The 25,262-nt window shown below is 39.6% G+C and overlaps 1 protein-coding gene across 1 annotated transcript in view; it reads left to right on the plus strand.

Annotated features, from left to right (window-relative positions):
* Positions 1-25,262, plus strand: part of LDB2 (LIM domain binding 2) — a gene marked incomplete at its 5' end in the record, with an annotated part of 50,916 nt that overhangs the window by 5,056 nt on the left and 20,598 nt on the right. Inside the window, 2 exons of the mRNA XM_010185966.1 lie at positions 274-396; positions 2,021-2,104. Of these exons, the coding sequence (XP_010184268.1) occupies positions 274-396; positions 2,021-2,104 (207 nt within the window). The remainder of the gene's footprint in view (positions 1-273; positions 397-2,020; positions 2,105-25,262) is intronic.

A 25,262-nucleotide genomic window follows, 5' to 3' on the forward strand; every position in this document is an offset into this window, starting at 1 on the left:
ATGCAATAAATAAGATTTAGCGCACACAATACTCTATGTTTGTAAAATGCTATAAAATCTATAGTATTATAAGTTACTGTCTCTGCGGTAAGGCCTATGAAGTCATTTTTGCACATTCTTTTTTTCTCCCCAAGAGAGAGAAAAACAATTAATCTAGCAGAGATGAACAACAGAATATTGCTCTGATACTTTTGAATGTTGTTTAATCGATGATACAATACCATTGAAAACAGAATTCCTGGGAATTTATTTCATGCATTTTATGTATTCTAGGTATGCACAGAAGGACGTCTTATCTTGGAGTTTACTTTTGATGATCTTATGAGAATAAAAACATGGCACTTTACTATTAGACAGTACAGAGAATTAGTCCCACGCAGCATTCTAGCCATGCATGTAAGTAATCCTTTTTTCACTTGACCTAATGCAAAGAGATGAGATTATGTTTATGAAGAACTCCAGCAAATTTCACACCCAAGGCAATTAACTATAAATATTTTGTTTCGCCTGCAACTATGTCCATTTACAAGTTCTTTCATCACTCCCTTGTTTCTCAGCGCTCTATTGTTGCTACTGTTGCTATGTTTTCATTTTGTTTTAGTACATAATTTTCCTTTTAATCCCATTTGGTGGTGTGTATGATTTGGGCCCAAAATCTGATTTTATTGATATGAAATAAAGTCAGTGATTTTTTTGTCATTGTAGGTACAAATTATATTTAGTCTTTAAATGAAGCAAACTAATGTTACCCTTGTGTGAGACAGAAAATAAGTCATTACTGTATATTTACTTAGAAACCTTTAGAATTTTAATCCAGATTTTTGTTACATATTTTGAGACTTTCGTAACTTAATGAAAACACACACAATAGCACATTAAAATACTAACTGTTCTGCAGGTTGAAGTGAAAATATTGTAAAGTATATTGTTGCAGAGAAACAAAGGACAGAGACTTATTGCCCCTTTCAGTTCTGCACTGTAGAAGCATTCTGAGCAGTAGTGCTCCATATACAAAATTGATTGCAGGACTCTGGTTTTATAGAGGGTAAGAACACAAGCCTGAATATGTGCCTGTATTTTGACATTGAATTACTTAGATATCCATAGATAAAGATATATGCTTAGTGAGGAATTTGAAGTAACTTAAGAAGCCTGGACTTTTTTGAAAATGCTGTTACAGGCCTGAAGAAGATACCTTTGAAAACCTGCCCCCTTGCTTCTGTCCCAAGGTTATCTTTTATTTTAGAGGGCTGATCTTCTGAACTCTTCAACAGTATCCCATTAAGGGACAACGAGAATGGCCATGAGCAACATCATGTATTTAGGGGGCTGCTGCAATTCAAAGAGAGTGGAAGCAGGTTAGCCAGCAACCAGCAGGTATTAATTTTAGTAATGAGATTGATCTCATTTTAAAGAGGAAGCTGGTCTCACAGGTAAAGCTTCTGGCTAGGGTCAGAGAAAGACTGTTCTTGCATTTTTCCCATTTAATTCTGGGGAAAATAACTTATACCAGAAGGTTTCTCTAGCCTGTGCTTAATGTCACTTACGTGATCAGCTCTGCTGAAGGTGCGTTGATGAGTTCTCTCTGCTTCAGTTTCTTAGCCCCAAAAAGAAAGTGATACCTTCTTTATTCCTGCCCTTATCTGCTTAGTCTCCTGGGACTCCCAGCCAGCAAATGGAAGGCTCAATGTGTCCTGTGATCTCTTGGGAAGCTCTTTGGTGGAGTCTTGCTCACTTGCACCCCCATGCATGACTAGACCTCCTAGGTCTATCTTTTGAATGGACAGGGACAGAAGGAAAATAAAGGAAATCTTTATTCTGCTCCAATTTCATAACGTTTTACATTTTGCTATGGAAACAGAACTCTATAGCTTATTACATGAATTTAGCATCAATGTGTAATTTTTCCACAGGAGTGGCACATCTCTTCGGAAAACCCTCCCTGCTCTCCACCAAGTGCAAAGAGAAAAACAAATAGACAAAAAGCGAAGTGAAAATTCTTTTTTTCTCTCTTGTTTAGGCACAAGACCCTCAGGTGCTGGAGCAGCTGTCCAAAAACATCACTCGAATGGGTCTGACAAACTTCACCCTCAACTACCTCAGGGTAAGCATACTATAGCTGATGATTATTGTGAGCATTTTTTAGAAGTTACTGTTAGCTTTGAGTCAGGGTAATGAGAGCAGGGCCTGTGTTGGTCAGGTAAGAAATGGACCTAACCCTTAATGAGGGTGAAGGAGAAACACAGAGACTACAATAAAGATGTAGCCGCTAACAATGCACTGTGAAAAAGGATAAGAATTCTATCGTGGAGTCGAAGCAATGTGTGAGTAGCCTCTGTTTTTAACAGTCCTTTTTTCTCAGCTTTTAATAATGACTTTATTTTTTGTAAGCAAGAAGTTCCCCACCATTTTTCCTCTCTGCTTCGCTGTTCCTGAGAAAATGGCAGCTCATTTTTATTAAAAGCTGCCCATCTTCTCCAGCCCTTCCAGCTCCCCACCTCTCCCAGGCAGAGGCAGGGCTGAGAGAGCACTCAGTTCCAGCCCTTTCTGCAGCAGTCAGTCCCTCAAAGCAGTCCTCGCTTCACTTGCCTCTGGGGCCCTGAGCTCCCTCCTCAGCCTTGCACTGCATCGAGTGTGTTTTTTATGATTAAATAATGCATTTGTTCCCATTGCTTTTTGACCCTTAAAGTGCATTCAAAGTTTGAAAGTTTATTTTTATTTTTGAAAGTATTCCCTGGTGTGGGCTTACAATGCATACATCGAAATACAGATTTGTAGAGTTCATATTTCAGGGTTTAAATTCAGATTTTTTTTCTTATTTCTAGACATGCTATTAGTAGATAAAATGAACCAAAATGCTTAATGATATACCGACCTACCTTGGCCAAGAATATCTTATTTTATTTCTTTTAATTGTGTGAGTAATTATTCAAGATGCTTTTTTAAGATAACAAGAACACTAGAAAACATAGTTATTTTCAGCCAAATGTAGAGCTGTACCTGACAATCTATATTTTAGCTGCACTTCATTTAGGTCTATGAACCTTGTAACACCTTCTCTATGGATGGAGTCCTACCCCCAGAGTGCTTTGAGCTCCAAAGGGGACATTGTGCAGGACTGAGATGTGTGGTGAGATCTCTCACCTGTGTCCCTACTGCTTATAGACAGTTTGCAGTTGTCCTTACTCTCCCAATATGCTAAACCATTGCCGATTGTTGCTTATGTGGTATTAGCATAAAAGTTACTGTTGACACTATAGTCTGAGACAGGTCTGCTGTCCTGTAACTGGAAGAATACGACCTAAAACCTCAGAGGAATAATTCACTGCATTACAATTTTTCCATTTATAAATTCATGGATAATAGGTCTATGTTGTGCGAACTGTATTCTCATGGTTAGTTTAGTTTGTGGTTTGGTACAGAGAGTGACCATTGCACTTTGGCAAAATCCCTATAGCCACGCTGTTGTTGTCTCATGGTGAGGGATCTCAGAGCATGTTCTCCAGAAATCCTCACTGGGAATTCCTCCTCAGTCACGCCAAGTTTTGCATTACACCCTCATGGCAAACTGGGCAGCAGGCCGCTGTCTTAGGTGGGCTATTTCCATGTTTTCTATCCAAATTGTCCAGTGGCACAAGGCATTGCCCTGCTTTTGAGGTCTTTGATCCCCTTAGCACAACTGGACACACCAGCGAGCACCTGGGCTGGCGCACGCTGGCCGCAGTGCTCGGTCCCCAGCCTCCATGAGTCTCAGAGGACCATGCTGGGTTTGCAGCACGGTCCCTATCATTGACCTCTTCTGGGTCCTTTGTGGCATATTCTGTGATTGCTGAATGTGACAATGCAAATGATAAAGGCAGGGTCCCTGTTATGATGCGGCTGGCACCAGGCACCCATGCTGCTCCCTCCATCAGCATCAATAACAGAGAAAGAAAGGAAGGGGGGAAGGGAGAAAAAAGTCCCCAGAAAAAGAAAACTGGGATCAAGATAAGCACTGGGTAGATGAGCAGTGAAGTGGAAGGGGATGAAAAGATGAAGTCTTACTTTTTCTCTTCTTCCAGACTAGTTTTGTTAGCTTAACAGACAACATTAGGTCTCTAGGTGCAAAGCTTCCTCTGGCTCCCGCTGTGGTGATTCCAAATGGAAATCTTCCCCCCGCCCCCCCCCAGCCTATCTTCGCATGTCCCTTTCTGGTAGTGAGAAATTGATCACTCTCTTTTTTTCAGATGTTCAACTCATCATGGGAGCTCATGATTATATATTTCCATTTTTATTTACTTCTTTCCTCGATTACTTTCTTCTCTTAATTTTAACATTAAAATCTTTTCTGAACTCAGGATTGTAAAATCATACACTAAAAAAATGTGGTAAATACATTTAGGTTTAAGGTGTTTTGTGATTGGCTTTTGTTTTGTTTTTTAAGTCAGCATTTTATGATATTTTATTCAGTCTTCTCAGTGTTTCGTAATTAGCACTGTTACATGGTTTTGAATAAGGATTTGAAACTAAGCATAAAAATGATTTTCGTTTTTTTTCTGCTGCACACAGCAAAGGCTTGTGATACTCATAAGTGAAAACTTCACTGATGGGCAAAATTAATCATTTTTATTCTCCAACGTGCACACAGCAGCAAGCTGTGCTGCAGTCTCTTTAAAGGCAGAATTAAAACCTAGATTTCAGATGGTTGTGATGCAAAGGTATAGCCTGTGTTTTTCATACTCTAGACATCACAGAGTGCTAAATCATTGCTAGTTGGGGTAATTGCAGTTTCTGGCATGTAAACCTCTGTTCCAGAGTGCCACATGCCTGTAGAGCCACAGCTTTGTCTGCACACCCCGGTTTGTCTTCATTCACTCCCAGTAAAGCTGTCCAGCATAGAGGAACATTGAGTTTGTAAATCATATTTAATACAAATTTAAAATATATCTTCTTGGAACCTGGCAATTAAATGTTTTGTCCTGTGTTATTTACCAAATGCTCTTTCTCTCTGTTTTCTCTAGCTCTGTATAAAACCATAGGCTTCCCTTCTTTCCAGTTCCTACTTTGTTTTGTCCCGGCATAATTGATTACCCCATCAGTGGGGTCAGCGTACTTTGCTGTAGCTGCTGACTAGGAGTTGAATAGGCTGTCTTGGTAATAATGAGCAAAACCTTGTAGGTTTAAAATTAATATCAAGCTTTTTAAAATGTAATTTCTCATCAAGTCATCAAGTAGCAGATATTACAAACTATCAGATAATAAGGTCGAGACCTATATCCTAGTCTCAGTCTGTACAAGTCAAACAAGACAAACAGGAATCCTGTACAGAGCTTGAAGATGGAGATAACACTGAAGAATAGTTTCCTTCAAGCTACAGTATTTTAGTCCCCACACATTACCTTAATTTTTTCGATGTAGTTTTCTAATTGCTCAGCTATTTTATTTAGAACTTCAATGCAAAATGGATTTGAATGCACTCTAAAAACAGTAGCTTTAAACCAGCAGCACTATTCACACTTTGGGGCTCAAATGTTTCTTGCTGCCTTCCATGAAATGATTTATTCTCTCAAAATTTCTGGCATTATAAAAAAGCCAGCCCCTGCTGTCAATTAGGCAGGACTACCTGGCCTGAGACTTGAAATATAGCTGTATCTTGGCCAGCTGGTTTTCAAAATTTGTCTCTGCTTTCATGCACTGGCTGGGTTGGAGTGATTTCTTGGAGCTCTTCACCAGGTGCAAGTACTGCATCCTCCCCACGCTGTGACCTGCTCTGGTAGCCACTTTATTGGTGTTAATGGAGCTGAATCTGCATCCGCCCTTTGCAAAGGGAGAGTTACCGCAGCAGAGCCCACCCAGGAGAGGCATCTAGGCAGGGGAATGCGCGCTCCTGTATGGCTATATTGACCAAGGTTTATCTGAGCTACAAATTCTCCAATTTGTTTATTTGGGGTTTTTTTTCTGTATAAACCAATAATGCAGTGTTACTATTGCAAGACAGGACAATATTTTCTGAATCCCCACTTCCACTAATTTAGTTCCTCACTAGACCCTTTCTGATTTCTTCTGCTAGGAGAACAACATGAATAATTTAATGGGTCACAATTTTCTAAAGGCAATACTTACATTGCAATCAAAGACCATTTGTATGTGTACCCATTGTGTATGCAAAATTTTCTTTAGCGCATGCAAAATAGACCCCATGCAACAGCTTCCTTTAGTGTGCAGGGAAATTTGCTTTTCTAAATATGGTTTCATGCATGGAAATGATATGAGCTCAAATCATTTGGAAACTCATTTGCTCCTAATATGTAACAGTTTGTGGTACTTATCTGGTCAGCATTTTACAGCTGTTTGTGCCTCTTCAATGAAGGAGGAAGATTACATGCAAACGTGTTAAGGATGGAAAGTCAGGTTCTCAGGGGAAAAGAAATGCTATATTTATAGTTGTCCATGCAACAGGACTTTTTTTTCCTTTTGTGAATTACACATCATCTTCTAACTCCATCATTACGCACTGTGTTTCCCACAGCATCCTTGACACGCGCAGGGCATGGGATGACTCGGCCTCACTCAGTAGCAAGTGCTCCGGCGCTACACATTTCCTCATAGGCTTTTCTGCAGCATCGTTCCAGTATCTCAAGTGCACGTGGTGGTTGTTGCAGGGCCCCTACCAACTGAAGAGGCTTTGTCATTCCCAGTGTGCACATGTGGCATTGACGCACATGGATGAGCACCAGGGCACTCAGAGGGGTCAACTAATGGGAGGTGGCCATTCTGATTTTGCAGATCACTTGGAATTTAATCTTCTAGTATGTACTAATAACAAAAGCATTGCTGTTGGCTAGTGATATAGTTGAATAAGGAACAGACGGTGCTTCTCAGGACACACTGGTAAAAAAGCTTTTTCCTTGACTTAGTACCACAGTAGAGCTCGAGGGCAGGGGCAGTTTGTTGGAGCAGCATTGGGTTACTCTAAGCTCATCCTTTCTTGTTCTGCAGTTCCCTGCTTCACCCCGCTGCCAGATTTCCATGTCTTTAGTAGGTAAAAGTGAAACCCTACCCACAGCAACTTCATCTGTGCTGTGCACTGAATGGGGAATACTAGGGAAATGGAGTATGTGATCATATAGCTGTATCCTAACAGATATAATTAAGAACTTCTATTAAGGTTTCACAAGCACTCAAAGGAGGAGGTTTGGATCATTCTGGAGCTTTTCCTATGAAAGGTGTCAAAACTTTAAAGAATCCTCAGAACTGGAGATGCTGAAAGCAGACACAGTGCTTTGTAGACTTTATTCCTATAGATGGTGGAATTTTTCAACCTAAACCAATTCAACTTGGGGCAGCTCTTCCCAGGAAAATGCAGGGCGAATCAGGGAATTATCACAGAAGACTTCAGATGACTATAACTGGCTATTTATAATCTATCTGTGCCAACTGTAATTAGCTGATACTGCCAAGGTTTTCTGGTAATGTAATTTCTTAACATTTATTTTAGTAATAATCACAATGGTTTCTGTTCCTCTTTGTTACTTGCAGAATAATAAATGAGAAGAAATATATTCTTCACAACAGCTCATACAGTCAAATGTTAGCTTTTCACTTTTTAAATAAAGACACAACATCATAGAATAGTTATGTCAAGAGTTATTCCATCATATGTAGGAGAGATCGCAGAAAATGATACGGCAAAGATTTTTAAAAAGAAGTGGTCAGAATGGAGTGGGATGGGAGAGTTGCAGAGGACAGGACAAGTAGAGAATGAAGCACTGACTTAGTCATGTTTGGAAGAAAATATGGAGTCTGAAGCTACAGATAGGATGTTGGTTGGAAGATAACACTGATATTGATAATAATTGTGGTGTGCTTTTTTGTCCAGTGATCTCTAAGCACATTTTACAACAAATGAAGTGTTTTATAGATGGAAACATTGTGGCACGTGAGAAGCCAAAAACGATGGAGCAAGCCCAGTAGCATTTAAAAAATAAGTTGGCAATTTTAAACCAGGCTTTGCAGAGTACAGTGAGTTGGTGACCACTTCTGCTTCTCGTGGGTCAGAAACAGATTTTAGTGGCTGTGGATATCAGGAATTTCAGAAATCAGTGAAAAATGGGGAATGGAACAAGTGATTGGAGAACAAATGGAGATTTTAGCAGAAATGGCAAATTTTACCAGTAATGGGAAAATGGAGATGGTAATGGCCAGTCTTTGCACAAAGGGCACTACCAGACTCTTGAGTATCAGTTGGGGAGAAATATATATTGTGTCTTAACACAAGTCAGCTACCATTCCCACTGAACATACAGACCATATGACCTTTTAAATAAAATTAAGGTCTGGACTAATGAGAATGCAAGGATGATAATCAGCAATGTGAGTCCTTGAAGCATCCATAAGTAAGAAATCAGAATGGAGTTAGATTGGAGCAGTTTAAAAATAAAGTCGTCAGAGGGTAAAAGGGAGAAAAAGAGAGACAAAGACAAAGCACTAGCCATATAAAAACAAGCTGCAAGATTTGAACTAATAATGTTATTTCAGAGAAGAGAAAGAAGTCCAGGAACACAGCCACAGGGTCTGTTTTTAGAAGACCAAATTAAAGCTTGGACTAGTATGCAGTGCAGTCATAAATAATAATAACTATTAATTAAGTTTAGGAATGAGAGCTGCAGAGGTACAATTTGTATGAAGACCTGAAAATGCCGAAACCAGCTTCTTGTTCAAAGCAATGAAAACAGCAAAAATTTTAATTAGTTGTTTAATATTGAATATCCATGGGAGTTTGGTGCAAATTGTTATGCAGGGAGGGGTGGGTGCTCTGAAGAGGTCAAGAAATAGGCTTTAATGCAAAGCTGGGCATTCAAATCTGTGTTTGTGGAAGCAGCTATTGTAGAACCTGAAGTATTCACTGCAGAAAGCTTATGGCAGCCCTATGGTCTGCTCTTTATTTGGAAAGTGAATCCTATACCCCCTTGCCTCATGTTTTTAATCTTCAAAAAGATTGTTTCATGAGTCTGTTTATTGTGATATCAGAAGCAACTAGGTCATATAATGCTTTTTCAATAATTTTCTATACATAGTTAGCTTTACTGGATAACCTGTGTGTCCCTCCCCCTTCCTCTGCTGCTCTTTCTGTGGGTAAAATGACATTACTGCTTACCTGTCTCTGCTGGAGAGATCTTCTTTGATGAATCTCAAAATCAAATTTGGCTTTTCCATGTCTATGTATGTTGGAGGTTTGCTTTGGGCTCTTGAGTTTGATCCTATTTCTAGGATGCTCCTGAAAAGCTCTTTTCTTTCTTGTGTGATGCCCTGATCCTTGTCTGTATAGAGAATGCCTCCCCAATTTGTGTCATTCAGTCTGTCTGTATACTCCCACTTTTTCTGCTGTATTTTATATTCGCAAAAGAAACTCTAAAAAACAAAACCTGACTCTAAACAGTACAATAGAGGAAGCATTTAAAAAAATGAGTTATATCTCTGTGTTTCTCTGAGTTCTAGAGACTGGCACACACAAAGCTAAATTTGTCTTCCAGTCATCTCCCTTGCACTGGTGCCAGCACTATCAGAGCTGACTCAGGAGACTGATCTGAAGAAAAACCTAATCTAGGCCATTCCACCCAAATTATGACCATCCCATGTGCTGGGCAGGGAGGAGAGCAGCAGTATGGATTCATAGCAGCTGGCATCTGTCTTGAACTTGGACCTCATAGCCAAATTTGCCAGCACTGAAAGGAGAAGACAAAATACAGGGAAATCCTACAGATCCTAAGCTGTAAATTTCCCTTCCTTGCTTCTGGATCTGAGAACGTTATAGTGGCTGTGTCTGACCTATTATGGCCTCACACTGCTATAAATTTATTCACTTCAGTGGAGTGACTGGTAGCTTTCAGTGATACAATTTAGAGCAGACTCTTGCTCATAACAGGTTACTATTATTTGCAAAACTTGAAAACAAAATGAACAGAAAGAGAAAAGGTTGTTTTATTGCACAAAATCCTACCTTCAGATATATGCATATGGATATAAAGGGAATGCACATTTCTGTAGGTTCCTTATGAACCATACTGGTTAGTAGTTTACTGATTAATTGCAAATATTCTCCATTTGTGCTAACTAAAAAATTTGGTAAATTTTTTCACTGCTATATGTGCACATACATGAGTATCAGTGTCTATCTGGTTGTCATTAATATGTAAATCTGAGCATTGCTTTTAATCTGTGCTCATACCTTCTGTTCATGTTAAAGGAAATAGCAACAGATGTATCAGATTAATAACAGAAGCCCATGATTCTGTGTTGCCCTTACCTAAGGCAGAGCCATGGGATGTAATGTGGAAAATATACAGATAGTGCTGATGAACAGAGGTGCTGAAGCAGATCTGTATTGATGTATACATGAGGCTTGTGAGCAGAGTGGAGGCAGAAGACATTATCAAAATGATAACACAGGTTTCAAACTGGATTTTGTAATTTCTGGTACTGTGTTCTATACAGCTAGAAAACTCTGCTATGTTGAGTATTCCTCCCTACCCCACATCGCTTCCTTAATCCTGTACTTTGTTACCTTTTCCAGTCAGTGTTGCTGCCTCACTGTTACTTCATAATAAGGCAGTTTGTTAATCAGAGATCCAGTTCAACATCTGTTAAGTCAATGGGTATATCTCCTTTGATCCAAATGTCATCTCATAGTTTTTCATTTATTCAGAGGTCTTTTATACCCATAAAATCCAATTTATTGAAATTAATTTCTCCACTCCCTTGGGCAATTTTAGCCATGAAAATGCCATGCTTCATGAGCAACAACAGCAACTGGTTATTTTTATTGCTTGTTTTCCGTTGTTTTGTTTTGAGTTTCACGACAAAAGAAAATTAACTTGATTTAGCCACAGATTATAGTTCTTAGGTGAGCCCAAAGGAACAAATATCATCTTGGGATCTGATTTGAATAAAGGGTTTAGGAATACAAAAGATTGAAGGAATACAAAAGAATAGTGCTTTCATAGCAAGACAGAGAATTTTCTCATTTTATTAATCATTCAGGCAAAACTTAGAGCTGATTTAATTAAAGGACTGTGCACCATTTCTCCTCAAGATAAGGTGATTTTACTAAAGTAAGTATGAAGCACGTGAAAAAAGGCCCACAGCCATATTCCCTAGCCCAGATTTCATAGCATCTCATTTATAAAGTAGGATTGGACCCAGCTATGTGGGATGTGTTGGTGATTCAGCAGAGATCACAGCGCTCTCCAGAGCAGTCCTTGTCTCGCTGTGGTGCTTTGCTGCACCAGCTTCATCAGGAGGATTTCCACTCTGTATACCAGAGTGTCATGTAGATCCCAAGCCTACAAGAAGGCAGAGGGTTCTTTCTAGAGACTTTCCAGCCAAAATAATGAAATATAAAATGGAATCATCTTCTGTAGTGATATGCAAAGGAAGTAAGTAAAGTTTCAATCTTCTAAACACTGCACTGGACCTTTCCACTGATTAGCTTTTGACAAGATCTATTAGAGCTATGGTGTTATTTGAAATATTATAGTCTATTTTAATAGCAAGCCTCTGTCTTTTATAACTCTCCAAATATCATGGTGGTATTCCAGTGTGTCCTTGGATGCCTTACTGATTTTCTTTTCCAGTGTGTAAGATGAAATGTTCACCCATACAAAGGAGAGAATAACATATATTCTATTGTTAAGTGCCATTGAACAATGTAATTTTTAAAATGAATTAATTTTATGAAAATAATTGCAGTAAGAAACAGAACATGAAATACAGCTTGCTCATTATGATAGCTAACAGTGTAAGGAGAATGAAAAATTATTCAGAACAAAATGTATATTCTTGGAGTCTTTCAGTGTTATCACCAAAATTGTATTCATGACACTTTTTTTGTTCCTTTTGTGCTCCTTCTTGGTGGCTAATTGTATCTTGAAGACCATCTGGTCTCTTTATTTCTCAGCTTCTTCAAATTCTTTCTAGTTTAGTATAAGGATAGGTTGGTGCCTATAATCTTATTTTAATATTTAGATTCCTACTGTGGGCCACTTTGCTATCTAAAGTAAGCTTCCTAGTGCTATAATAAATGGTAAGGAAAAATTCTGTTTTCAATTGCACAAGTATACAAACTGGAATAACATCTCAGAAAGCAGTGGCCTTTCTCCAGAGTGACTTGTGTGTGCAAAGCTTCTTCTGTTATGTTTATATATTTCATTACCTTTAGAAATACAAAGTTCCAATGCTATCAGATTAATCAGTGAACTCCACAGCAGCAAAGGACATGTGAACACTGTCATATTCGGACCTCCAAGACTTGCTCCCAAACCTCTGCCAATCAGCCTGATTCTGCTGAGACCACAGGGAGCAGCCGTGCACTGCTCGAGACTCTTCTGAGTATGAACCCAGTTTAGAGGGAAAAGGCTTGCCTCCCTTCTAGAACAACAAAAAAGACCACAAAATCCTCAAGAGCTTTCTTTTTCACTGACTGCTGCAGCAGGGATTAGAAATACATGAAGCAAGAGGAAAAGCAGCAGAAACAAAATCTACCCATATAAGCCAAAGCACTGTAGCCCCCCAGGGGGCTTGAGAAGGGTGCTGCCTGTCAAGATGCTCTCACTTCTCTTCTTACACTGTCCTCCCATGTTTCTTGCACCAAATTCTGCTAAAGACCATTTCCTTGAAGAGGACAGAAAACCAGAGAAATCATAGGAAGGGTCAAAATATAAAATAAAATACTTTTTTAACGCTGATTGGTTTGGAGTGATATTTTACTCTTTTTTCTCTCCATTTCCTTTAAGTGAAATTATGAAAGAAAGCAGTCTTTTTTGACACCTGCTATGAAGGCAGTTATTGGTCCTTGAGAACTTCTTTGTTTGAATGGAAGTTGGGGCTGCTTAGTACTTCTCTAGATGGATGTATCATGCCAGCTTTTACCCCTAATTTATATTGTCACACAAACCTAAAGGGAGCTTACATTTTTAACTTCCAGTGTTTGATTTCATTGTTCAGAGTTTTGTTCTTATATCGTTTCTTTCTGGACAAGAATTAAATTAGAAAGAACTTCAGAGGATATCAACTGCAAAGGGATTGTTGATTGCAGTGAAATTATACCGAGTTATAAAAGAATCAGGCCAAAACAGGGAAAAATACTTAGAGGAAAAATAATATTCTTGGAGCTTGCTTTAACAAAGCTTTTAAAAGGTGAGCTGCTTAAATTTTGCTCACACTCATTTCTTTTAGGCACATAAACATATGCTTTCCCAAATAATTAATACAGTTCATATTTGCTCAGCTTCTTACTAGTAAGGCTGGAATCAAGTTCTTGAGATAGTGTCTGAGGCTAGTTATGGATACAGTCCAAAAAGCTATTCATCTATATGTGTAATCATGGAAGGTGATGTATATAAAGGTGAAAACAACCATTTGTCATTGCAGTCTAGCTTAAAGGATGATCTGTGCCTTGGGAATAAGGCAATATGGGCAGTTTTTCTTCTCATTAGCTACTTTATTCGTATCTGCAGGGGCTGTCAGAAACATGCATTTAATAACACTCATCTCTCTGTGTTTTAATAAATAAGGCTGTATAAATCTATAGAATATCATAGAGATTGTGACTGTGCAGAAAACGCCTTTGGTGATGAACAATTCAACCTCCTGCTTGGGAGCACTCAAAAAACTGAGACAAAACCCAGAATGGATTAATCCAGGATGACTTTTTGGGGGTTTTTTTGTTTATCACATAGGTATTTTTATTTGAATATATAATTTTGTGTGTTTTTCCCAGTTTTAGTTGGAAAAAACCCCTTATATTAGTTGGCCATTTTAGGCAGTGTGTTACTGAGGCAATAGGAAAGTCCAGGGAGTGCATCTGTGGTTGGTTATCAGTATTAAGCACCTTGAATAAATTGTGTAGCATCAGGAAAACCAGATGACTTCAGCCATCCAAAAAGTACAAGAAAATGCATCGCCTGCAGGCTCTTGTGGCTATTATAAAATAGAAATAATTATGAAGAGGGGAAAAAAGTTCACCCATGTACATTTGCTAAAGTATATGTCCATGACATCATTGAAAACACGCCTGAAAGTTCTAGCATAGTAAAGTCATTTCCTATAATGAATTTTGTTATGCCTTCTCGTAATTTCTGTGGCCTCCAAAAATGCTCTTCTATGTGCTCAACTTCTACTTCTATGTACTTAAACCACCCAGGTCTGTCAGACTAGAGCTCATTTGTCCATTCAAGACTGTCAGGTTATGTTCATCCTTGTATGTTAGACAGCATCCAGCAATGTTCTTCGGTACCTGAACACAATGTCTATGCTCTTAGGGCTGTCCCTGGCCTGCTTTGCAGGCTCTCAATTCCTGGGCACAGTTCAGGAGTTGCTGTGATGTAGTCCATTGCTGGAAGGCGATTTGTGCGTGGTCTCCTGTCTTGGTGCATGAGAACACTTAACATTATGAAGGTGGGCCTTTCCCTGCCGGTTGGCCTCGCTGCCAGAGAACAGCACTGGCACATTTAGTTTACTAAGGTTGCTATGGCTCCAGGGGGCTTAAGCACAGAATTTTGTGAATTGTGGGAGTATGTGCCAGACTCACTTCAACCAAGGAGGGTGAAACACAGGTGCCTCAGCAGGACTTGTATGGCTCATACTCATGGTGTTGAATCCTTTGGATCCTTTTTTTTTTTTTTTCTGATGTTGCATTTAGTAGTACGACCATGGTCACAGACCAAGAAAAAGCTCAAAGACCAGGTCTCTGAATTTTTTTATCTGATATGTTAGCACTATTTCATTCCTTTTTTCTGTGTTACCAGAAACACATGCTTGTGTGCACCTATTCTTTCTGTCACAGGAAAATGCTATTATTGTTCTCCTGCGTACTGGGATCGCGGTTGGTAATAACAATTTGCTCTGTCAGCTGGCAGAAGAAATGGCAGTCTCTTTTTACTCCCATCCCATATACACTTCTCATAGCGACAGAAGTGTCACTTGTCTCTCTGGAAGAGGCCAGCTGCCTAGAGTGGGGGCCAGCGTGTAACGGCCAAACATCAGGGCGCCCAAATGGCCCATAGCACAACGTGTTCCAGGATGTGAGACAGCTCTTGTATGCCATGGAGAACCTGGAACACTTGGAAATGTGCATCTGGGTTGTCAAAATGGGGCTAAAACCTGGAAAAAAATTCCAGCTCCTTCTTGAGTACCTCTAGTCCTTGTGTGCCTGTCTGAGTAGAGTAAGAATTTACTCTTTGGTTTCTTTTCTTAGGCTTGCAAAGGAAGGATTCCTCCTTTCTGAGTTGCACTTTACAACAGAATTGTTAAATGCTGAGTGCAGTGTTATATTGTGGTGATATGTGAGATGGAACACAGCTTGACTTTCAAACTCTACGCAAGAGTTTGCAGTGCCAGCAATTAGGAAAAAGATATTTGTACATGTAAACTGAAAGACTTATCTGGAAATCACTGTGAGATAGTAATCTTGGGACTTTATGACGTTATTTTACCAAGACAAAAAGTGGAGTGTAATGGCAGTTTAAGGAGCTTGTTGTGCAAAACTTTTCAGAAATCTCGTAATAGATCAGCTGTTCTGTTTTTAAAAGGAGGGAAGGAAGACTATTTATTTTCCCCCAAAGGAACTGCTATAAAGCTATTTTCCTTATCAGAAGAACACCTTTTTCCTGAATGTTATCTCAGTGACATTTGTTCTGTGTAACCTAATGAGGGCAGGTGGAACACCATGGGAATGAGTTATTGTTGATTTGATATAATTTTAACTTTTGTTTCAAGCCTGCACATGGAGTTGATATTTTAAGCTTTCATTTTGCTTATTGGTGACCTTGGGCTATTTTATAGTCAATAAGAAGGAAAAGAAAATAGTGTTTCTTTTTACTGCTAGGCTGTTAGGTGGCTCAAAGTCTTACCTAGAGACCGTGACAGTGTTTCTCTCTGGTTTTGATTCTGTGAGCAGCAGAGTGTTGCTTGATCTCCCCACATAAAATGGTAGGGAGCACTGGTGATTTAGATTTCTTCCCTTAACATTTGATTAGACCTTTTACACATCTCATAACAAACACACGGTGGTTCTCCTGGCTGAGGGACCCTGCTGTGCTGGCAGGTGAGGCAGCATGCTGTGGCCCTGCCTGCTGCCCCCATTACTCAACGGAGCTGACAGTCTGCTGGGTGCTGCCCACCCTGGCATGCATGATTCATGCAGAAGCTTCTGCATGAAGGAAGGTTTCAGGAATCCCTCCAGAAGTGATCTTTTGACATGGTCATATCTTGGCTACTGGACAAAGATTTGGTCCCCTGCTGTAACCTCATCTTACTTATGCAGCCCAGCCACAGTGGAGTAAGGGTGATCCTCAGGAGCTCTTCTGAGTCTGGACCTGAGAGCCACAAGCCTCCACAGTACCATCAGTCTCTGCTCCAGAATGACACTTTCTGGGGAGTTGATATGATCAGCGACATTAGAGCTAAAGAAAGATAGCTTGCCTTAAACAAGCCAGCAAGGATGTGGCTCAGAACACCGTCCTAAAAATGCCGTTGTCTATCACCAAGCAGAAAAACTTCTCCGATTGCTTTCACAAACCCACACATGGATTGGCCGTCTGTACCAGTTTCTTAAGCAGCATTTGTCCCACATCACCGGTTTTGGCCACACATTTCTGCCCACATGCTGCCTATTGCCTTGGTTATTTTTTTTGGACAGATCTGTTCCCCCAGTTGGTTTGCTGTACAGCCACACAAATAGCTGGGCTCGTACAGCAGTGGGGACAGCATGGTGCTGCTTAAGATGGCATTGCCACCTAACAAACAGCAGCCTTTCTGTAGTGTCCTTTGGATCTTGTCCCTTCCTGTCTCAGCAAGAGAAGAGTTTAACTCATTTCTCCACTTAGCCACAGATTGCTGGAGAGGTGAGGAAACTGAGGCTTACCTAGTGAATATAAAAATGTTGGCATCATTTTTCATGTTTTCCACACACTAAATGTTCATTTTGTGGTGCACATGCCATATTGCTTCCCAGAACACTGAGACTGGGATTCTTTTGTGGTCTGCAAAACTAGTTAAAAACTTCAAAACAAGGGGTCTGAAAGACCATATTCCTGCTAAAGCTTTGCTGGTCAGTGGTGTCTGCATACTAAATTATCCTCATGTCGTGATCAATTGACTCTTGCCATAATGATATCATACTTTTCCAATTCAATCTCAGAATATTTTTAACAATTTGAAATCTCTGGCTCTGGCTGTGCTTTATACCTTGTCATCTCTTAGACTTCAGAAAATTTCTTAGCAAGAGTTTCCACCTTTCGGTGGAGGTAACTAAAGGGCTCTCCAAGATGTATGATTCTTCATCATCTGCTCCCAGAATGAACCCACTCGGGAAGAGCAAGATAAATCAAACAAGATAGGCAAGGACATAATGCAGATGATTCACAATAATAAAGTAGCTGCATTAGTCTCAGAACAGCAATTCAAAGGAGCATAGGATTAAGCAAATACTGTATATGCCAGTTCATTTGCACCATCTGCTGAACTAAGGATCAGAAGGGGAAAGGATAGTAGACACATGGGACTGTGTGTTGAAATGCATTTGGAAAAAGAAAATTGTTTCAGAAAGCTATGAAAACAAAAATCTGGGTGCTTAAAAATCTGCAGCCAGGAGAGGGAAGGAAGAATGATGTCATTTCATGGACCTCAGGGATTTTATTTTTTCATTTACCATTTTTAAGACTGGGGAAAGTTGTGAAGCTTAATACTACCTACTCTGGAGTCTAGTTCAGACTCAGATAGGGATTGCTGTTTAACTATGGGAAACACAGGTGTGGAAATTATTATGTAGAGAATATGAAGCACAGGTTTTTGAAATGTGTTTGGATGCTGTGAGTGGGTACCTGTAAAGTTTGGGCTTGGACACAGTCACCAGGATATGGCCACCGACTGGTTTAGATGGTTTAGGCGGTACAGCTGTTTGCTAGGGATGTGTTGTGATGATCAGAGCCGGCAACAGGTATTTGGATCCTTTCATCTGATCTATGGATCAGTAGCATTACTGAGGATGCTTTCCTGTAAAATATGATCAAAAGCTGAGAAACTCAGCTGTTCAGATACTATTGTGCACTATGTGCATTAGTCAAAAGATTATATTGGATTTCTGCATTGTCAAACGTAAGAACAGTAATATAGGAAAAAAGATCCCACTATTCTGAGAAGTGCTGGTGCATCTCTCTAAAGTGTCGTATGGCATATTAGCATATGCCAGCCCATTTCAACCACTAAAAATGTGTGTTTATTTCTCTTCGTCAAGACTGCTTAAATACTGGAAGTTACAGTTTTTCCCTTGTAATATAAATTGAAACTTAATTGAATTGTTACTTATTTAATTGATAAGAATTACACTTAACAATCTGTGCGGCAAAAGATAATGGCTGTGGAAGTCAAAAGGCATTTGCACAGAAGTTTGTTGGTGATAAATGGTTTCCTGCGTGAGATGACACACCAGGGCTGCAAATACTGTCCCATCTTTAAAGACTTGGAAAAATTCTGGTTTAGCTGCAGGATAAAAAAAAAAAAAGTGGAGAAGAAATTTCTGGGTCCTTTCTTTTGGTGTTGAATAAGATAATATTCTGGAATGTGATTGTAAAAATTAGAAGGTTCCCTTAAAATATGCAGTAATTGTTTAGAGAGTTTAATTTTCAGTTCTTACAGTATCAGAACACCTCAAAAATACTCATAAAAGCATCGTTGATTCATAGCTAGATTGTGAATCCAGTCAGACTTTGTGTATATCATAGGCCATTATATTTTACTGAATTACTGCCAAACTGAACCCAGTGGCTTCCATTTCACTGAGACATAACTGGTGTTTGGCAAGAGCAGAAAGTATTCTCGCAGTAGCCATTTCGAATTATGGAATTATTAGTTTCCTTATTATATAGATGGGACATAGAGTAGTTCAGGGAACCATTGGAAGGTCTTTCTGGATGCTGCATGTTCTACCAGGAGGCTATTTTCTTGGGGAAAAACAAAAAAAAAAAAAGAAAAAGAAAACACAACAGGAATCTTAAGGTCTCAGTAACTCCTTCCCCCATAAAACTGACTTCTCCTGACACTAGTGGTGATAATGAGAATTTGACGATTGTTCTGTGACTTGTGTGATATTTTCAGTCCTGGCTGGAACACATTAAAAAGCTGTTTTGAAGATAGAGGATACATTACTGTGATGACACTAGCAGAAAAGTTCAAAATCTGTCCTTGCTCTCTAAACGCACAGAACTGCCTGAAGAAATCTGATACGTTAGCACAGGCAAAATTCCCCAAACCATGTGCCTGAAGGAAAATTCACATTGCCTTGCTCACATAAGGGGATGCAAATTGTAAATATTTTTTTATATATAAAGTATAAAAGCCCAAATCATAATTGTTGTTGTGGTCAGAGTTTCCAGAGACAAACACTGTGTCTTGTGAGCTTCAAGGGACATTGTGGCCACTCTGGACATAACAGCTGCTCTGTCCCCAGCAGCACCAGGACCACTGTGTACTGTGCATATGCATCAGTAATGTATAGACAGTGCTATCTGCAAGCAATCACAGATTTCAGTGTCCTGATCCAGAAACATTGATCTGTCCAATTCGTCCAGTTCCTTTTCACCATGGGAAACAAGTAGGACATCCTAGGCACCAGACCTGTAGCTGTGATCAGGTAGACAATGTTCTTGGCATAAGACAATGTTCTGTGGCTACATTTCCACTAGTAAACCAAACAGAGCTACAGCACTGTGTCAAGGGCTGGCATATGAACATCCACCCAGGTGAGCTGCAGGCACATTTTCTCAAAGAACTTATCTCATGCCACGTTGCTCTCTCCCAGGCAGTGTCTTGGTGCCATTCTCAGAACAGCCTGCGTGAGGGTAGCTTCCAGTCAGAAGAGCGGCTGGGACCAGCCTCTGCTGGCAGCAGGCAGCGTTCACCTGTGAGCACATGAGCGCTGCTCTGGCACACACCCTGAAGGCTGGAGAATGGACATCACCCATTTTATTTGGGAGCATAAGTGGACCTCTAAGTGCACTGCGTCATCACGCCATTTAACCTTAGGCTGGATCAGATGGGGGCAAAATTACATTTCTGTTATATTAACAGGGCATCCATTGTGGGATTTAGGCTGACTTTATTCTTTGTGCTGGTCAATACCTGATCTGATGCTGGAATGGAACTGGCAGATGATCCTTTGTATGGCATGAAGTGTGCTGATGCAAACGTAATCTGTCAAATATTTTTGAAAACATTCGAATTGGTCAAATTAATTTCTACAAGCACAGCTCTCTACATCACTGGTACCCAGGAGCTTTAATGGCAGGGTTGCTGTGCTGCTGAAGAACAACCTTAGTCACACAGTGAACGGCACTGAGAGTGATGCTGCAGTGCAGTGAGTAGCGCCGATACATGCACAGAAGACCTTTTTCAATATTGCTGTTATTGAGAACTTCAAATGAATGGATGCATTTGAAAGACTTCCCAGAAAATACATTTCCTTTTCAGCTGGCAGCTTAGTTATTCATCTAAGTAGTCTGTGGATTAAGTAATTTGACAACCATTGAAAGGTTTCTTTTTGTGAAACAATTGTGTGTTATTGCTCTCTCCTTTTTCCATTTCACCTGTACAACTAACCCAGAAATTCAGCACAGACATATCAAGACATGCACCAAGACCAGACAGCAGCCACACTAAGTAGCGTGTGATGATGCTGGTGCATCTCAGGAACTACTGCAGGATGGGCTCATAAAAGGCTGGGGAGGTAAAAAGAGAAGCAGGGAAAGGGTTGAGAAGATTTGGGTTTCCTATTTTTTAGCTCACTTCCTTACATACATGGGAAAAGAGGGAGCACAGATCTTACTCATTTCACGTCACAGATTAGTGCAGGGGAGGTCAAACTGAGGTACAGCATCATGTTTTAAAAGGCAGTTGAATGGGGCGGTATCTAATTTATTAACATACCAGACAGATTGGGCAATCTGATTTTCCTAAGTGCCTAACAACTGTCAGTTTGGTTGGTACTTCTCCATATTTCTGTCCATGCTATGCTGGGGTACAGGAGGGTGGGAAGAGGCTGGACTGTTCCCATCTGGCCATGGCTGCTCTGTAGTGCACCTTGCCCTGTCAGGGGGGCATTGCATATGTTACCCTGGGAATTCCCTCCACAGCACCAACAGAACCCTGAGTGCTTGTGTGAGTAAGCAGCTGGTGTAAGCCAGCACCATCGCTGCCCGTGATGTCCCCACAGCGCTGTGAGATGCAGCCGTCTTGGGGAGCGGGGGCTGTGGGGGCCGGTGTGTTATACCTCCACCTGACTGTCAGATCCACCCACCTTAAATCGCATCTCTGCTTTTTCTATAGAACCTGACAGAACAGCTCGAGTACACTGTGTACAGTCAGAGGAAAAGTATTGATTTTGCTGTACCTAAATAGAATTCTTAACAGAAAAACAAACCTAATGTTGGTGTTTTGTTTCTTTTTCTCTTTTGGCTTTTGCGCATGGGTTTCTGTACTCACCATATAGTATTTGATACATGTGAAGTACAGTGTTGGAGCTTGATTTTCTAAGATGAATATGACCCAGGCTCTGATTTGCGCAGGGACAATTTCAAAACCAGTAAATATCTTTGCCAATGTTTTATTGCCTGTGTTTAATTGAAGTGAAAAGTTATAATTTCCTTCCTACCTACAAATCAGACAATCAGGTGGACAGTTTGGGGCAATTATCAAGAACCATACCTACTACATCAGTAATGCTAAAAAGATGTGAAATGTAGCTTATCCACAATTCACTGGGCTAGGGGACAACTAGCCTGATCTGAAGTGTATCTTTATTTACTTTGAGGATGTTGCTTTGAATTAAGTTTATTAAAACATTATTTTAATAATAGATATAGTATACATTAGTTATGTTACTAATTATATAGTTATGAAAACAGTTTAAGCATTATTAATGCACACACTATCAATGCTTAAAAGCATCATTGCCTGATGGTGATAATACAGCTTCGCTAGTGGATGATCTATGACTACAAGCATTAAATATTCTCTACTTTAAAGTCATTAATCCCTACTTTCTTCGAATACGTTTAATTAAAAAGTTCCATTTTCCAGTAATTGCTGTTTTTATATAACCCCGAAACAGAATTTTATTGAGGCGCAAGGTCTTTTATATAAACATCCATCTGTCCACAGCATAACCGTGCTGGGACAAGTTTTGTGGATTGGGCGAGAAGTGGAGAGATTACAGAAGACTCTGTGTCCCTGTAAGAACTGTGAACTTTTGTCCTCTGTGCAACAGCTCTGGAGGATTTTTGCTTTCATAATTTTGGTACCAAACAAGGGAACTGCAGAGTCAATAGAGAGAAAATCATGAAACAATGGGTTTAGTGTCTAGTGGAGTTGCTTTATTAGTTTATAAAGAAAAGCTCTTTCCTTATTCCTTTTTCCCTTTGTTGAGCTCTGCACTGCACAGTATCATCTGCTTCTTATATTGTTCCTTTCCAGTTGAACACAGAATTAAGCAAACCTCAATTGCATATATAAAAATACATGTACATATATATACACATACACATAGATATCTATCTCTCTATGCTTCAGGCTGAGAGGTATCACTAATAAACTAGAAAATGTGATGGTATTAATAAGGTTGGCATTCAAGAAGTATGAAAAATGCATGGAAGTTTGTCAGCTTATTAATCATTCCATTATAAGTGGTGTTTTTACTTTCATTGCTCTAACATCTAACCACAGTTTGTTGGCTAAAGGCCAAGCTAGCTTTTGCATTGGCACATTACCATGCAGTGTAGTTCTGTAGTTCTCTTCCATTTATTAATGCTGCAGACTTCCTACAATTCAGGCTAAAAATAGAACTAGTTATGTGAAAAACACTGCATTTGTGCTTGAGCTGCAGTATAAAACAAGAGGATTTTATATGAACAGGGGAAGAGATTCATGACACAGAAGAGCTAGCTGCTTATACTCTGGAAAAAGCTTTCTTTTTGCATGGTTGTAAATAAGATTAGAGTTGCTATGTACACGTTAGTCTGAAGGATGAATCATAGTTGTGGTATTGCCTTGGTATGTATGAACCTTCATGTGTATCTTTTGTACGAATGAAAGCTGATTTTTTTTACATGGAAGCCTGAAAACAGTGCAATGGGCAAAAGTGAATTTGTAAAATCAGAGGTGAAGGTGATGGTTTGTTTTTCAGTATAAAGAGTGTCTTCATCTGCAACACATATTTTGGAGTATCCTCATAAAATTATACACTAAGCTAAACCTTCAACCACACCACTAAATTTTTAGACTTGTATTCTGGCCAGGCATAGCGTCTCCTATTGTTCTTGCTTTTGGTATCTTTAAGGCATTTGCTGTCTCCAGGCCACTTCACCATGAAAACATTCCTAAACTTATTTCCAAGTTGTAATATACCTGCACACTAGAACTTGTCAGCATTCAAATGCAGTCCCCACACTCTTGATCTTTTTTATAATGCTGTGATTTGTTTTGGATCAGCAGTAGTTTGAACAAGACAAACAACACAGCGGCTTCCATCTGAACCTGAGGGAGCTGCCAGGGACACAGGTGAAGAGCGATAGTGGATGCATTTCATAGTCAAAATGAAAAGCGACAGAACTGATAAGGTCTCATTGTTGCACAAATAGAAAAAGCTAGCAGTTTGCATATCAGAAATATCAGGTGTTAGGATTTGACTCAGAACTGCTGAATGGCAGCCTGTTCGCCTTTGGAGAAATAGAGAGGAAGGAAATGTCATGCAGCAACATCACACGTGATAGTGATGGGAGATGGCAAACAGGGAAATAGACCTTTCTGATGCTGTTTCCTAAAGATACTGTTTGGACTGGCTGTGCTGGTGGATTATTAAGGAATTCTGACTATTGAATACCTGCACTTGGCAAAGAATAAGAGAGGAACAATCCTCTTTTGAAGAGCACAACAGTGTCCAAAGTCACTCCGTGTTTTGTTCTTAACTCGGCACTGTGTAAGAAATAAAATTGGTGATTGTGTTAGGAGCAGAGGCAGCAATAATGAAATGAGAATAAATGGAAAGCTGTATGATTTTTGAACTATCTAGAGAAAATAAAATTAAGAAAGCTTTCAAATGTCATGAGCTTTGCACCAGGCCGCCAAAACACAGTAGGGTAAAACAACAGCCATTGAGTTTCTGTGTCAATTCATAACCTATAACTGGATGTGAAAAAAAAAAAAAAAAGAGAGAGAGAGAGAAGAGAGATTAGTTCACGGGACAAGGCAGAAGTATAAAATATTTGGAAATATTTGGTCCAAAGTGCTTAGTTCCTGCTCTTAATTATTACAGACCAGCCTTAACCCCCACATAATGGTGGAACTTCATCCAAATCCAGTGTAGGCTGAAATCAATGAATCTGTTCCGATTTACATTAACATTTAATTTTGTCCTGACAAGCTCTCTGAAACTGATACTCAGCACAGTACCAAGTGCAGTGTAAAGGATTATAGCATGCAGTCAACATGATACACTTTACAATATATTTAACACTAATATTAAATTACAAAGATAAATTTTATGATCTCTCTTAAAATCATTTAAGACCTTAATTATGATCTGAGAAGTGTAAGACAAATCTTGGCTATTGATCACTGAATCTACAGATAGTTGTGAGAGAAGTATCACAAAATATGATGAGCTGTACAAGACTTTTTGTTATCATACAGGCTGGTGATTTGATGTATTGATCCTTTTCTGCAGCTAGGATCCTCTGCTCAAGAAGAAAGCTCAGGCAGGCCAACCTCATTGCAGAAAACACCAAACAATCTGTATACTTTGGATGAGGCCATATTGTACCAGGAGGTCCATAAGGAAGAGTTAAATGGTGAATTATTCAGATTCTGGTTTTTCACAGCCTTGAGAACTAAGCCCTTAAGACTTCTCCTGCAGCTCCTTTTGCTTTCACTAGCTGAAAATGCATACAGCAACAGGACATAGTTTGCCTCTGCCATTGGGACTCCAGGAATATCTGCTTGTGTTACTGAAACCAACCACCCTTACTTTGCCTGATTTGTCATCAGGGGAAAAGTAAAGGAACCAGACAACCTTCACTGTTCATTTTGGTGTAGGAAAAGGCAGGAGCTCAGCTGGTGCAAACAATATTAAAAGCTCATAAGAGTTGTGTGATGCTGTTGAAGGAAGGGTTTTTCAAAACATCTCTCCATTGTGCAGAGGTTGAAGAGGAAAAAGAGCATTTACTGAAAGGACATTC

The sequence above is a fragment of the Mesitornis unicolor genome, unplaced genomic scaffold (genome assembly GCF_000695765.1).
Source record: "Mesitornis unicolor isolate BGI_N332 unplaced genomic scaffold, ASM69576v1 scaffold18606, whole genome shotgun sequence".
Lineage (NCBI taxonomy): Eukaryota > Metazoa > Chordata > Aves > Mesitornithiformes > Mesitornithidae > Mesitornis > Mesitornis unicolor.